At 35.8% G+C, this 15,531-nt stretch overlaps 2 protein-coding genes across 3 annotated transcripts; one reads left to right on the top strand and one right to left on the bottom strand.

Moving 5' to 3' along the window:
• Positions 1-2,821: 2,821 nt before the first annotated feature.
• Positions 2,822-8,271, top strand: si:cabz01068815.1 (solute carrier family 51 subunit beta). The gene is made up of 6 exons (XM_027162492.2): positions 2,822-2,910; positions 3,585-3,657; positions 4,799-5,170; positions 6,152-6,253; positions 7,310-7,400; positions 7,562-8,271. The coding sequence occupies exons 2-6, from the start codon at positions 3,618-3,620 to the stop codon at positions 7,839-7,841; spliced, it is 885 nt and encodes a 294-aa protein (XP_027018293.2). The 5' UTR covers positions 2,822-2,910; positions 3,585-3,617; the 3' UTR covers positions 7,842-8,271.
• Positions 8,272-8,625: 354 nt separating this feature from the next.
• On the bottom strand, positions 8,626-14,880 carry rasl12 (RAS-like, family 12). Of its 2 annotated transcripts, XM_027162480.2 has the most exons (6): positions 14,401-14,880; positions 14,072-14,128; positions 13,854-13,967; positions 13,526-13,599; positions 12,802-12,992; positions 8,626-10,454 (listed from the first exon to the last, which is right to left on the bottom strand). In XM_027162480.2, the coding sequence occupies exons 3-6, from the start codon at positions 13,903-13,905 to the stop codon at positions 10,115-10,117; spliced, it is 657 nt and encodes a 218-aa protein (XP_027018281.1). In that variant the 5' UTR covers positions 13,906-13,967; positions 14,072-14,128; positions 14,401-14,880; the 3' UTR covers positions 8,626-10,114. The 2 variants fall into 2 exon arrangements, with proteins under 2 accessions (XP_027018281.1, XP_027018263.1); XM_027162462.2 differs by lacking the exon at positions 13,854-13,967 and having other exon boundaries at positions 14,401-14,879.
• Positions 14,881-15,531: the final 651 nt, after the last annotated feature.

The raw sequence follows: 15,531 nt of genomic DNA, 5'->3' as shown, positions 1-15,531 counted from the left end.
TTATCCCGCCTACTTGCGTTTTCTGCACTATGATTGGCTATTGATCGAAAAAAACAGAATGGCTAGCCAATCATAGTGCAAAGGCGGAGATTGGGTATGTTTCTGAATAGGGAACAACGTCGCAGTGCCAATACTACACTTCCTATTGAAACCGCGCTGATTAGCATACGCGCTTCCTATTGGTTTATTACGAAGACGTCACTTCAGCAACCGCTATCTGTTGGTGATATGTATTGTATATTATATACATAAAAATACTACAAGAATAATCGTAGTGATAAATGTACTAATATAGTTTAAACCTTTAAATTATCATGTTTAACTATTAAACTATTAAAAAGCAATTTCAATTAGCCATTTCTTCTCTTCAATGAGAAACAGGGCTGGAATAAATAGAATAAAAGGAATAAATACACAAAAAGTACCAGGACCTTGACCAGGATATTAATGGTAGTACTTCTATTTATGTTCTTTTTAACTCTTAAACTCATATAATTTGCTTTAAATACATTTTTGCTTTACTTTTAAGTTCCATAAAACCAAGTGAGCAAATCAAATGTGCAAATATTACAAATAAAGCCACATGCTGTAGGGGTGCCATCTGCTGACATACCAATGGAACTTGCTGTGGTCATTTAAATGATTAGGGATACATTTGTTCATATATTTTGACAAATCACAATGAAATCAAAATATGTAATGCCTTAATCTTATCTTAAATTATTTATGTGGCGTTTTATAATTACATCAAGAGTATTTTTAAGTTAATATCTATGTATTTATAGTGTATCACAATCATTAATAGCTAGCGCCATCTAGTGTACTGTACGCAGAACAGCTATAATGGAGGTTTAGTTTAATATGATTTGACTTTGTGCAAAAATTCAGTCATATGATATATCAAATTTAATACACACTATAGTGCTATAATATGTATAACTCTAAATGCCTGTGTTACTCTGTATGGTTGTGTATGTTACAAATAAAGTAGCTAAGTGTGGTTTTCTGCAAAGTGTATATTATTTTAATAAAGCATCAGAATCAGAATCAGAAAGAGCTTTATTGCCAGGTATGTTTTCACATGCGATGAATTTGTTTTAGTGACAGAAGCTACACAGTGTAACAGAATGACATATACAATATATACAATTTGTATGTACAAATGTGCAAGTGTGAAATGTGCAAATGAAATATAAATAGTATGTTTTAAGTAAATGTAAGAATTTTAAGTAATGTGTAAGAATAGTGTGTGTTCCGCGTATGTTAAGTGTTCATCAGATGGAGTGCCTGAAGAAACTGTTACTATATCTGGTCGTTCTGGAGCTCAGGGCTCTGTGGCGTCGACCAGATGGCAACAGTTCAAAGAGGGAGTGTGCTGGATGTGAGGGGTCCAGAGTGATTGTCTTTGCCCTTTTGCACACTCTGGAGAAGTACAGGTCTTTGAGAGTGGGGAGAGTTGTGCCAATGGTTCGCTCAGCAGTCCGGACTACCCTCTGTAGTCTTCTGAGGTCAGATTTGTTAGCTGAGCTGAACCAAACAGTAATTGAGGTGCAGAGGATGGATTCAATGATGGCAGTGTAGAACTGTTTCAGCAGATCCTGTGACAGTTTGAACTTCCTTAGCTGGCGAAGGAAGTACAACCTCTGCTGGGCCTTTTTCACAATGGAGTCTATAGTGAATGTCCCACTTCAGGTCCTGGGAGATTGTGGTTCCCAGGAATCTGAATGACTCCACTGCTGTCACAATGTTGTCCATGATGGTAAGTGGGGGAGAGCAGGGGGGTGTTAAAGAACAAACAAACTAGCTGTAGGCACTGAAATGCAGGTGCAACAGCAGCACTCATTACCACCAGACTTGGTTACTGGGCAATAAACATTCTATTCTACATTTAAACAACCATAAATGTTTCAGTAGAAAGCTGTAATTTCTTCATTATAGAGTAAATGACATTGAGGTCATTCACTCTTTGTGGCTCAAAGCTCCTCCCGTAATAAATAACACAGAACCCAACCATGTGTAGAGGGTTTTTGACCGTTAAGTCAGCAACAGTGTGTGTATACAAGGCAAACCACAAGGCTAACCAAACACACACACACACACACACACACACACACACACACACACACACACACACACACACACACACACACACACACACACACACTCACAAAGACATCCAGTAATAGCCTTGTGGAGTAAGGAAGGTTAAAAACTGGAATACTGTAAATATACATTTATATTACACCTGGTCTCGCTGAAATAATTATATATATATATAAGCGTGTATTTTTTTAAAAAGATTTTTAAATGCAACTTTATAGATCTACCATTAGTAGAATTACTGTCTATAATTTTTTAATGTCAATGAAAATCTCATTTGGTTAACAAAATTATGTAACAACCTTGTCCAAGAAGGCCATGTGATGATAATTGAATTTTAACCTGATTAATTAGAAAGCTACAGTCTTAGTGGCACATGCAGTATAAACTTACCCAAAATACTCCATCCACCCAAGTGGAGTCCAGAATGTTTTCAGAGAACAGTTGAACATCACATTCTGTCAGCATATACCTACAACATGTATGTATTAGTTTGCATGAAAATATGATTGTATGTGATTTATATGATACATTTGTCTAGCTCTCATTAAAATACAGGTTTTATAATGGTTTCATTTAACTCAACAAGAATTCCAGGTTAATATTAAAGTCTAAATGAGTCTCATTTTGTCATTATATTCTAAAACTGTCCTCCTAAAAGCCTGTAAAGGCCAAAAACTGCACTGTAACGTGAAGAATGAAATAGATCAATCTCCTCCCATGTGATCTTTGGAAGCTGCCTGTCTCGAGTACCTCCAGCATGTGCTGGCGTATTCCAGTTCAGACCGACGCCTGAGCTGCATATTCCAGGTGTGTTTGATTTCTTTATTCAAAATTTTGATAAGCCTGATTTATCCATTAAGGATATGTTTGTATTTTCAGGTCCTGAATTTTTCACAAAATTCTCCAATCATATCTGTCTGGTGAACGACTACAGATAAGATTACAGAATTATATTATGATCGGTGTCGTGTTCATTAAAATGCTTGTTCTAACTTGGCTGTTTTGGATATTATTTATACATCCTGAAAAATGATCAATTCCTACTTTGTCTATTTGTAACTTATCAAAGCTAAGCATTTCAACTTAAGCAATTTAAGATTAGTCAACTATTTACTTAGCTAGTTTAGTAGATATATTTGGTGCTGCTTTACCAGTTGAAAAGTAAAGTGAAAAAAAAAAAAACAGTATTCAACAGGAATTAATTATGCAAAAACAGGCATGCTTTTACAAACTGAACATGAACATGTTTAAATCTGCTTTTGCCCCCAGTAATCATAGAGAAATTACAGCAAGCACATGCTATGCCAGTGTGCTCATTCTGATGATACAAAGTGGAAAAAACAACAGGGCACATTTGCCATACTATATTAACTTGCCCTTACTCTCTATTCGAAGTCACCAGTTTTTCAGGACTATCTAAACATTCTGAGTCACCGCTTCTACATTACATACTATATTTATTATATACTGTGATTTTGCAGTACTTGCAGACTGCAGTGGATCATCTTGCAGAAATGCTGTGGGTGTGGATAACACTGTGCATCATGTGGCAAGGTAAAATAATCTCTATTTAACTTATATAGACAATCTAATGCTTCGTTAAATATGGAGGTAGTGTGTGTGTGTGTGTGTGTATATATATATATAGATATAGATATATATATATATATATATATATATATATATATATATATAATATGTGAATACAAATAGACAAAGAAATAGAAAAATAAATTGAAAAATAAATAAATAAATTGTATGTACAGTTGTGCTATAGGTGATAGAATGGAATAGAATGCAATAGAATGAGATGCAGGGATGTACTAGGATGGAGGTAGCAACAAATATTATTGCACATTGTTATTGCATAACAGGGGGAACATTTAACTGTTCATGAGGTAGATTGCCTTGGGGAAATAATTGTTCTTGTGCCTGCTTATGCTGATATTTGGGGCTCTGCAGTGTCGGCCAGATGGTAAAATTTCAAAAAGCGGGTGAAATTTGATATGTTGATAATTTGATATGGTATGTTTTTTAAATCATTCTAGTAACAGCATATAAATTTTGTTTGTACATCACTGTTATGTTATCTAACAAATGGTTTAGGATATATGGATATGGATATATGCTCTAAAAAAGAAAAAAAAAAGGAAAGAAAACTAAAAAGAATTGAATACTGTACATTTCAGCACTGTGTAAAATATGTTTATTTTATGTCTTCAGTATTACTATAAAACAGACCACATTTTAGATTTTCAAATGTTCAAAAGGTTTTTTTTTCAACAAAGTAAACATTACGGGAAAATGTTGTTCAAAAGAGCAACAGATAGACCATGAAAAAGCTGTCTAGAGTTACATGCTGAAATGGAAGCACATGTAGAGGACAAAGTCTACAGAATGAAAAACCTTCTTGGCAGATATCTGAATTATACATATAATGTAGCTAGAAGAAGTGATGCCGTACAGAAGGGCAAAGTTTAGCTTTAACAAATACAAATACGATTTAGTTTTTTATTGTTTAATACCCTTTATATTAAAAAGGTAATATAACATATGGTATATTTTCACCATGTATTTTATACTGTATGTGTATATACACTAATTGTTTTATGGATGCATACGAGTTGCAAAAAATGACCTCACTTTTTGCTGTTTCAAATTTAAAAATGTCATAAAATGTCCCTGACTTATTCAGGAACAAGCAGCTTCATGATTCACAACAACGTGGAAAGCCTGTGCCTGGAGGACTCGCTCAGAGATGCCGGAGTTCAGTTAAAGAGATGCAGTGTGGACTCAGAGCTCCAGCAATGGGTCTGGACAGAGCGGATGTTCCTCATGAATGCACTCACACAAAGGTGCCTGTCTGCCTTACACAGTGACCCAATCCAGACTCTCGACTGTGACGGTGAAGATTATCTGCAGTGGCAGTGTATGGACCATAGGCTCATCAGCATGAGTCACTCCCTGGAACTAGGTGTGCAACAAGGAAGCCTGGCTCTGATTAACACAGGAAAACGAACCAGGTGGACATCTTTGGATCAAGGAGACATCTGTCAGGAGAAGCTGAGTAAGTCTGAGATAAGAAAATAAGTAAGATTTTTGGGCTAATGTAACAAGATAATATTGTGTGCAAATATAGTAGTCTTGCACTGTTAATAATTAAATCATTATATAAAATATCATTAAAGTAAACAATAAAAAAAGATGGGGTATACTTTTATCAATCAACAGGGTGGTGTGTTACCAGTAGCATTGCATCCCAAGGCACAATATGTTAACTCAAATAATTATTTTATTAATATGCTACAGCCACCATACGACTTTGTACAACATCATACAATAAAACTTGTAGCTGGCTGTTCATTCTATATATTTGCAGATACAGTATGCACTATACAGTATATAATATTCCAAGTAATGAGAACTTATATCTAAGTGAATGCATGAAGATAATGTTTTAAAATCTAACTGGAAGTGAAAAGAGGTTTTAAAAAGTATTCAAAAATTAAAAAGTAAAAAATAAAGGTTTTAACTGATGAAATTAAATCAAATGTTTTCATGTGAATGGTAACAGTTCCAAGATGATAGTCATCTTAAAGCAACTCAGTCGGTTTAAACATCAATCTATGTACGTTTGTAGGTACATTTATTTTCCTAACAAATTAATCAGAAGTAAAATATGCTAATAACTGATGTGTAATATAGTAACTGATAACCAGCCATTAACAAAGAAAACAGGCTACTGTAACTTTGTTTAACACAGTCAGTTAATATTAGAAAATGAGCAAAAGCTACCTCAACATACTTTTTGTCTTTCAGGGAGGCAAAGGAAAAATCTTATTTCATACAAGTTATAAACCTATTAGCATATTTCTATATTACACAATCCAATCCAGTGTTAACTACAGCATTACGTTGTGTAACATGCGAAGATTACCACAGATGACAAATAGGCAAGATCCTTGATTTTCTATTTATTTTATCCATGTTTGAACCTGTACTGATGTATAGCATACTGAGAGATGAAAAGAGTGATTTGTCTAAACAGGATCCAGAAAGCAGCGTGACACAGATGAGTTTCCATCCACAGAGGACACCATGACAGAGGAACAGAGAGAGTATCTCAGGTGGTACTATCGCACTGAAGACGGTGAGTATGCATCTGCTACTTCATTTTTTTTAAAGATATAACCTATAAAATACATAGATATAATACACATCTACATTATAGAAAGAAACCTGACTCCAGTTCTAAGCTGTAGCTGTGGGTGATTTTTATTGATTTAAAATCAAATAAAAAACATGTGGCCTAGTGGTTAGAGTGTTTGACTCCTAACCCTAAGGTTGGGGGTTCGGGTCTTGGGCCGGCCACGACTGAGGTGCCCTTGAGCAAGACACCGAGCCCCCACTATATTTTTGTTGTTTATGTTTTGTTTTTTTGTGTCTTCTATGTTTGTAATGTTGTTGGCTGTTAATGTGGCTTCCTTGAGGGCAAAACAAATTCCCTTCGGGCCAATAAAGGTTTCAATATATATATGTGTATATATATATGTATGTGTATATATATATATATATATATATATATATATATATATATATATATATATATATATATATATATATATATATATATATATAAATGCTAAACATAATGTTGTCACTGATATATTAGAGGTGTGACATTCTAAGTTCTGACCTATAACCCAAAGATAAAGAATGCAATAAAATTCATAAAAATAAAACTGGCATCATAAAGCAGCTATAAATTGTGTTATCTGAACTTTTGTCTCTATGTTTACTATGCTTATAAAACTTTAACACGTTTTTATACGTGTTTCTTTGCCCCATCTCAAATTTAATAAAACAGCAAAAAGTCTGAAATTTGCTTCTTTATTTTTATACATTTTTATACACATCCAGCTTTCTTTCACATTTGCAGCGTACAACATACAATAGTTAGGGCTTAAAGAGTCCATTATCTAATGTCTTTGTCTTCAATGTGTCTCTGTTGCAAATTTAAGTAGCTTTTCTTTTATTGTCTTGCATTGGGTTATACAGTGTCCTTACAGTCCTAATCTTTCATTTTATAAATTCATTCACTCCTAAATGACAAATCTTAGTTCCTAACTTCTATCCACCAGGATTTAATAAGCTTTAGGATGGTAGTTAATATTTCGCACACTAAGAAGTGATTCTCTTTTTACAGCAACACCCTGGAAATTTGCCATGCTGGGTTTGTCTCTTGTGGTTCTGCTTATGGGGTGTGTGCTCTGCGTCATGGGATTGATGAGTAACAAGTCAGTATTCACATATGTGATAGCACAACAAATTTTGTCTTGTTTAAATGCCTTGTATACAATGGTAAATGTTGGGCTTTCGAGAAAAGTCTTAAAGTGAAAATGACTCGAGTAAGTATGTCTGTACAGAATGGGTAAGTAATAGATCCTTTTTTTTACAGACATCGGCGAGAAATAGCCAAGTACAAAACCGCCACTGCTGCATCTCCTGCCATAGTAAAAGTGGAAATGGAGGAGCTTCAAATTATCACTGTGTCCAAGGAGGACAAAGACTCCTACCCTGACCCAACACAAGATGGACAACTGGAGAGCAAAGCACCACTGGAGGAAGCTAGTGAGACTGAGGCACTGAACCCTGGTGACATTATGGTCACGTGGAAGGATGGAACTGCCTCCAAACTCTACTCTGATTCTAATAAGGAGGGTGAGGAAGACAAGTGATGTAGGACTGAAAGACAAAACAAATTTCCATTTTCTTAGTTTGCATTCTTATAAAAATTTAAATGTACAAAGAGTCAAAGGCTTTCTTTGTTCTAACAAACTTGATTCAACACATAATGGCCTCACAATAGACCGACTAGTGATATTTAGTTACTGTTGCTTTGTTGATCAAGCCAATACATCGTAGATGGAGATCTTGAGTTAAGCCAAAAGATAGTAAATGAGACCAAGACAGAGTGTGTATTGTTCTCTAACTCTTCAAATCAGTTTGGTTTATTTTTTTCTAAATGCTGTCCTGACAGGTTCATATTAATGTAATTTGAATTCAATATCATCTATTTTTAAATCTATAGTAACTGCATATAAACAGGGACTTGTATGGATGCTCTACATAGTCCAATAAGACCAATAATAAACAGATTAAAAAATATCTTATTTACCATGAAAAACATACAATATCTCTCTGCAAGACCTTTGGGGAAGGAGTCTGCAATGTCATGACTTTGTCAATCATTTTTCCACCATGGCAAAGTCTTTTTCTTTGGTAACATGACAAGTTTTTTTTTGTTCTTTTGTTTGTTTTTACTAACATGCACATTATATGCACTTATAAATGGATGAAAAGCATTTGCTGTTCATTTATACAGTGAGGAAATTGATCCCCTGCTGATTTTGTATGTTTGCCCACTGACAAAGAAATGAACAGTCTATAATTAAATGGAAGTTTTATTTTAACAGTGAGAGACAAAATAAAAACAAAAAATAAATAAACATACATCTCAAAAAAGTTATAAATATGATTTTATTGAGTGAAATAAGTATCAGGAGCAATCTTTTGTTAGCTTGTTACCTGTACATAAGACACCTGTACACAAGACTGTAGACCTACACAAGGCTGGAATGTGCTTCAAGATCATCGCTAAGTAGCTTGGTAAGAAGGTGACAACAGTTGGTTTGATTATTTGCAAATGGAAGAAACACAAAATAACTCAATCTCCCTCAATCTGGGGCTCCATGCAAGATCTCATCTTGTGGGTTTCAATGATTTTGAGAAGGGTGAGGAATCAGCCCAGAATTACACGGGACGATCTGGTCAATGATCTCAAGGCAGCTGGGATCATATTCACCAAGAAAACAATTGGTAAAATGCTGTAAATGTAAATGGGGTAACACACTATGCCATGAAGAACTAAAATCCTGCAGTGCCCGCAAGGTCCCCCTGCTTAAGAAAGCACATGTACAGGCCCATCTGAAGTTTGCCAGTGAACATCTCAATGATTTAGAGGAGAAATGTTTGAAAGTGTTGTTGTCACATGAGACCAAAACCAAGCTCATTGGCATCAGCTCAACTCTCCATGTTTGGAGGAGGAGAAATGCTGCCTATGACACCAAGAACACCATCGCCACTGTCAAACATGGAGGTGGAAACATTATGCTTTGGGGTGTTTTTTCTGCTAAGGGGACAGGACAACTTCAACACATCAAAGTGACGATGGAGCCTTAGACCTTAATCCCATAGAAAATCTGTGGAGGGAGCTGAAGGTTTTAGTCGCCAAACAACCTCAAACCAATCTGCAATGAGGTGTGGGACAAAATCTAGCAGGTGTGCAAACCTGCTAGCCAACTACAAGAAAAGTCTTACCTCTGTGATTGCCAACAAGAGTTTTGCCGCCAAGTACTAAGTCATGTTTTGTGAAGAGGTAAAATAACTATTTTATTAATTATAATGCAAATCAATGTATAACTTTTTTGAAAGGATTTTTTTGTCTCTCACTGTTAAAATAAACCTACCATTAACATTATAGACTGATAATCTCTTTGTCAGTGGGCAAACATACAAAATCACTGTAAGTAAAAACCCTAGCTACTATACATGCTAATAGGTTGATTAAGTTAGTGGTGAAATAAGGCAATGAACAGGGATTAGGGTTACTCGTTTAAACGAGTTCAATCTAGCTTGGGGTGAGTCGGGTAAAACTGGTTAAATCTGGTGAAATGCACCAGTGGAAACAATAAACTGTGCATAGAGGAATAATCCAGAACTGAGACTGACATTAACAATAAGCTAATGCATAAATGTTCAAATATTATACTAACCACGAATGAGTAGAAATAGCCTGGCTATTGTGGGGTGGGGGGCTGGGTGTGGGAGGAAATTTTATTTAAAAGTTAGTACATGGGCATTTGGGTTTGTATTACTAAAAACATTCTGGGTGAGATAGGGAGTGTAAAACTAAGTGTATCTCCTTGCACCATAAGGGAGCAGTGTAGAGTCAAAAGATCTTGAAGCCTTTGAGGAGGGTGAGTGTAGGTGCTCTGCGCTTGCTCTGGGCCCTCGAGGACTTCACAGTTACTAGCTTGGCTGTGGCCGGAGTGGGCAGCTCCTTATAGCAAGGTGAGAGAAGAGAGGCAGAGGAGAGGCTGATTGGTGCTTTGTCTTCAGTGATGTAAAGAGGCCGGGGTGAAAGACTCCTCTCTGCCTCACGCCTCACCTCCCGGACAGCTTCGTAAAATACGTTTTGCACAGACACAAAGTCCAAGCAGGCTGACACCTCAAAAAACAAGCAGCCGAAACGGGCAGCCAAGGTCGCACCATCCGCCTTATTCACTTGTCTGAAATAAAAAGAGAAGCAGAGCCCAAAGTCAGTGCCACGGCTAATGAGAGTAAAATAGTAATTTATCCAAAAGGTCCTGGATCTAAAAAAATGGCAGTACAAATAACTTATAGGAATGTAGATCTCATTTTTATCACAATCTGTCCCTTAAAAAATCTTCTTAATTACATGCACCCAGATTTTCAGATATTTGCTGCAAATGACAAGATAATATATATCAACAAATTAAAATCCTTTACATATCTTTACAATGCTTGAATTTCGATCTATCGATTTGGCTTCAAACTTTGAGATTCCAGGCCAAGGTTTTTTGGGGTTTTTTCAATGTGGTTTAGTGTAATCCTTGAACCACAATCCTTAAAAATGTCCTCTGTATTTATTCCATTATTTCGACTTAAGAATATGATATCATGACTTAATAACTCTATTTTTAGTTGAAATCACTTGAAATAAGGAGTTATTATGTTGAAATGTTGAGAAATTAACTCAAAATGACAATTTGTACATCAACAGTAAAATAAAATATTTCGCAGAACTAATGAGATATTACGTAGTCATAACAACATAACATCAAAACACAATAAATTATTAAGTCGAAATGATCAGGTTCAGTTCAGGGATCCTGCAATGTCCATGTTGGCACGTTGTGACAAGCTCTGGATGTGTTTTGAGGCAAGCGGATGGTCTGGTATCTACAGTATGGGAAATATTTTAGGTGAAACAAATTTCCATTTCTTATCAGCATTTATCATATCTTTAAAAAAGCACACAACAGACCAAACATGTCTACATTTATTATAAGGTGAACATGTGTGAATCTGATTTTTGCCAAACTATTCTCTGAAGATGAATGGATTCCTCAACACACTCTCTCTTTCTCTCTGTCTCTGTCTCTGTCTCTCTCTCTCTCTCTGTCTCTCTCACACACACACTCACACACAAACTCACCCACAAACTCACCCACACACTCACACACACACACACACACACACACACACACACACACACACACACACACACACACACACACACACACACACACACACACACACACACACACACACAATCCTTAATGTGTCAATAGAAAGACCTTGATGGAATATAAACCACAGGCAAAAGAAAGATTAAACATTTACTTTCACACTACACTCCATAAAATTAAGCTATTCTTAAAAGTCTTGCATAAACGACCACTTTTCCTTGTATATATTATTAGCAGTGCATGTTTTCTGTAATGAAACCCAGCTGTGGGATGCCCATTTTGATTTAAATACCACACAGCATTACTTTTGAGGAAAGAAAGCAAAGCCTGCCAAGGCATTCTTTTCATTTGGCAAACACTTTTATCCTAGCCACCTTTCTGACAGCATAATACTCAGTTAACACTAACTGTTTCCATTTCTAAATATTGTTTCCTTATGATATACATATTTCCTTAAATATATGTATGTCTTAATGTTATTTTGCATCCAAATCTTTTTGTTTTACAAATGTAAACAATTTCCTTTATCCTAATTGTAGCTGCTCAAGTTTCCTTCTTTGGGTGCTTCTTTATTTCTTGCCTTAAATATAGTCAAGTCTTTTATTATCCAGAGAGAAGAATTAGCAAAGTGTGATTAATGTGTTTTTGTTATTTCATCAATATTTCTTAGTAACTTTTTTATTTATTTTACTTTAGTTTTAAACTTTAGTTTAATACTTTTACATTTCAAGAGGCATCTTTATCTCTACATTTTCAAACACCACATTACTTTGTACATATCACATATTTATCATACGTTGACATTTTAAAATGTCACACAGCTTCAATGGGATAGTTTAGAGTTAGATTTCCTAACAAATATCAACAGCTGGCTATTAGCATTAGCAGCTATTATCATGCTAACATCCACAAACGTATAAGAGATCAGGATTAAAGCTGATGTTAGTTAGCCATATTTTTCCACTGCTTCTTAGTGAACCAGGCACAAATTTACAAAGTAAATAAAAGCAATGTGTGATCTGAGCCAGACATCTTTTTCTTTTGTGAATCTTTCTTGTCATTTCACATTCATGCTTATAGTTAACTTAAGGATCAAGCTACTCTTCTGCTTTCATCCGAATATTGATTTAGACAATTTATTTAGATTACTTAGAAATAGGATTGCACATTAGAAATGATTCAAGATTTTGTCTAAACTGAAGCATCAGCCTTTTAATAACAAACATGCATATGAAAGGTTTTAAGGTCCTTTGATATTGTTTTCTTCAGAGAGCAATGTAAATGCATAGCAGGTGTGGAGGTTGTGAAACCACCACTATTAGCATGCAAAAAAAGTGGTTTTGAACAGTGAGTTGAGATGAACCTGTATCTCTCCATGTCCACTTTGTTGCCTACTAAAATGATGGGAGCTTCAGGCTGCAGGCCTTTGGTGTACAGTGTCACGGCTTCCACATACTGTTGACATACTTCGAAACTGAGCCTGCTATCAATGCTGTAGACGATGAGAAATGCACTGGCCCAGGCCAAGTAGCGATCACAGTTCACTGGACCATCCTGAGAAGAAAAGGAAACCAGATAGGAGGCTATTTGGAGCTTCTGTTATACTATTAATCCATACATCTATCCATCCATCTTCTGTAATGCTTATCCTACACAGGGTCTCTGGGAGTCTGGAGTCTATCCCAAGGGACTCTGGGTACAAGGAAGGGAACAGCTTGGACAGGGTGCCAGCCCATCGCAGAGCACAATCACACACTCACAAATCCATTCATGTAACACAAAAAAATTCAGAGAAGCAAATGCAGCCCACAACACATGTTTTTAGACAGGGAGAGGAAACCAGAGCACCCAGAGGAAACCCCAATATATTACAATCATCAAGAGAAATAATTTTTTATGGCTGGAAAGTATACTTAGGATTCAGGAACACATTGTGATCATTGTAAATCTAAGAATCTATGTATATTATATAGCATTTTTATTCAGCATCATGCTTATCAAGCTAAAACTCTGATTCCTCTAGGGCTCAGAACACATGTGTATGCTTGAATTAATAACTCTATACTACTACTAATATAAATCATTACCTGGTCTGCTGTGTCCATTACTTTGACCAGAACTGGTTGCTGGTCCACTATTTCCTCTGAGGAATAAGTGTCTTCTACAAACATAATGTAAAAGAAAACTCAGCCAAGACATTTCTACAAGACATATCACATTATACTTATTAAACCAAGTGCACTTGCTTTATGTGGTATTTTCCTTACATATATTTAATGGATCAGAGATTTCCTTTCAATTTCAAAGAACAGATTTAGTCACGGCTGTCCATCTGGCTACCATATGACTGATGATTTAACAGGCTGTGGTTTAGACAAGATGACAGAATGATATATTGGAACTTGGTCTTTTTACCTCGCTTTGAAAGGTTTGCATATGAGCTTTGAAGTATTGGATATTTTTTCATCTTCCAAAATTCTCTGAATTACACTGGGGCAGTTGTTTTCAATTCAACAGCTCGATTTATCTCTAAACATGAAGTAATAAATGATCAAAGAATGAAAAGAGAAGTGCCTGGAGATGTTTATTTTATTTTATGGGTTTAAGGTAAAAGTAAAATCAGTGCAGCTCACCAAGGTTTGGGTCGTATTCGCTAATAAAACGCTTCGTGAGGAACTTCACAGTGAGAGCTGCAAAGAGGAAGAACACAAACATCCTGTGACTACAAGCAGTAAATTGCTACCACTTATATAAGGTTCCTCTAAGGCCATGGGAAAACCATTGTCCCATACAACATACTATGGTATAAAATTTAAGCTGGGAGTTCTTATAGTTTCACTAGATCAAACAAACAAACAAACAAACAAACAAACAAACACACAAACAAACACTTTCTGTCTATATTAGGATTTCAAGTTCATTTACATTTATTAAATCCAGACTATAGCCATGAATGTCTTACCTGATTTGCCTGAGCCCATCGATCCCAGAACTACAATATTGCACTCTGCAGGTTCGTGTTCGGGAACAATGCTGCACGTCTTTGCTTTCCCAAACATGATAGACATCCTGAACAGGACAGAAATGATGCATTGAAAAAAAGCCTTGGTTCTTTCTAAAAGTGACAGCCTACATGGTCTCTCAGACCAGCTTCTAAGGGATGCTATCCTTAAGATCTTCTCAGACGCTCCTCTGGAAAAACAGCTGCATCCTCTTATGCTTTTCCAGTGGGTGACATTTCTTAACAATAAGCAAATCTGAGGTGTGTAGATTTAGTTGGAAAAGGCTTGTTGTAGAAATGAATCATATTTGGCAAAGTTGAGAGCTGGAGAGACTGAGAAAGGCACCACTTAAAAAGTACAGCTGCGTTGGTGTGTGTAGGCTGGAGTCTGCCTGCTTTTGACCATCTGGAAACCGCACCTCCGAAAGGAAGAAAGCAATCTGGGGTCACTGCTTGCCTTACCCAAAATAATCATGTGAAAGTTTAGTCCTTGGGAAAAAAAACAGAATATTTTAACCCTGTTGGAGAGGGGGAAAGCCAACTGTCTTTATGGGGTAATACTATGACTACTGAAATATGAAAAAATATAATAATGATTAGCATTATAATCAAATCTATATCTTTAAAGCAAAACAATTAGTAGGTTCAATGTTAATGATTTACGACTTTGAACAATGAATAGACTCAAACTATGAAAACCAGTAGACATTAATGGAAAAATATTTAATCTAAGCCATGAGACCAAATTAAACGTCATTAGGACCTGTCTCTGTGGAATAATGCATAAAAACATGGTCAGTTAATGTTCACATCAAACATCAAAATTTGAAACAACGTGATCTTCATGATTGTTGTGATGGTTATTAGTGCCATATGGGTTAGTTTTTCAGAAACTGCTGATTTCCCGTAATCACACACACCAGTCTCTAGAGGTTACTACAGAGTATATACAGTGACTGTTTTAATAGTAACACCTGTGCACCTGCTCATTAATACAATTCAATCAACCAATAATAAAAACATGCACATTGGTACCAGAAAAGTATAGATTTTTTTTCTATATCCTGTGATTTTCATGGTGCAATTAAGGAA

Source organism: Tachysurus fulvidraco, chromosome 2 (assembly GCF_022655615.1).
Source record: "Tachysurus fulvidraco isolate hzauxx_2018 chromosome 2, HZAU_PFXX_2.0, whole genome shotgun sequence".
Taxonomy (NCBI): Eukaryota; Metazoa; Chordata; class Actinopteri; order Siluriformes; family Bagridae; genus Tachysurus; species Tachysurus fulvidraco.
The sequence above is the reverse complement of the archived record's forward strand: the minus strand, read 5'-3'. Positions and strand labels throughout refer to the sequence as shown.

Bases quoted from the DNA above. Each gene is read 5' to 3' on its own strand.
- si:cabz01068815.1 (XM_027162492.2), top strand. From the start codon at position 3,618: ATGCTGTGGGTGTGGATAACACTGTGCATCATGTGGCAAG. The intron at 3,658-4,798 runs GTAAAATAATCT...TGACTTATTCAG, and splicing joins ACTGTGCATCATGTGGCAAG to GAACAAGCAGCTTCATGATT. The intron at 5,171-6,151 runs GTAAGTCTGAGA...TTGTCTAAACAG, and splicing joins CATCTGTCAGGAGAAGCTGA to GATCCAGAAAGCAGCGTGAC.
- rasl12 (XM_027162462.2), bottom strand. From the start codon at position 14,506: ATGTCTATCATGTTTGGGAAAGCAAAGACGTGCAGCATTGTTCCCGAA. The intron at 14,129-14,400 runs GTAAGACATTCA...TCCTCTTTGCAG, and splicing joins GATGGGCTCAGGCAAATCAG to CTCTCACTGTGAAGTTCCTC. The intron at 12,993-13,525 runs GTAATGATTTAT...TTTTCTTCTCAG, and splicing joins TAATGGACACAGCAGACCAG to GATGGTCCAGTGAACTGTGA.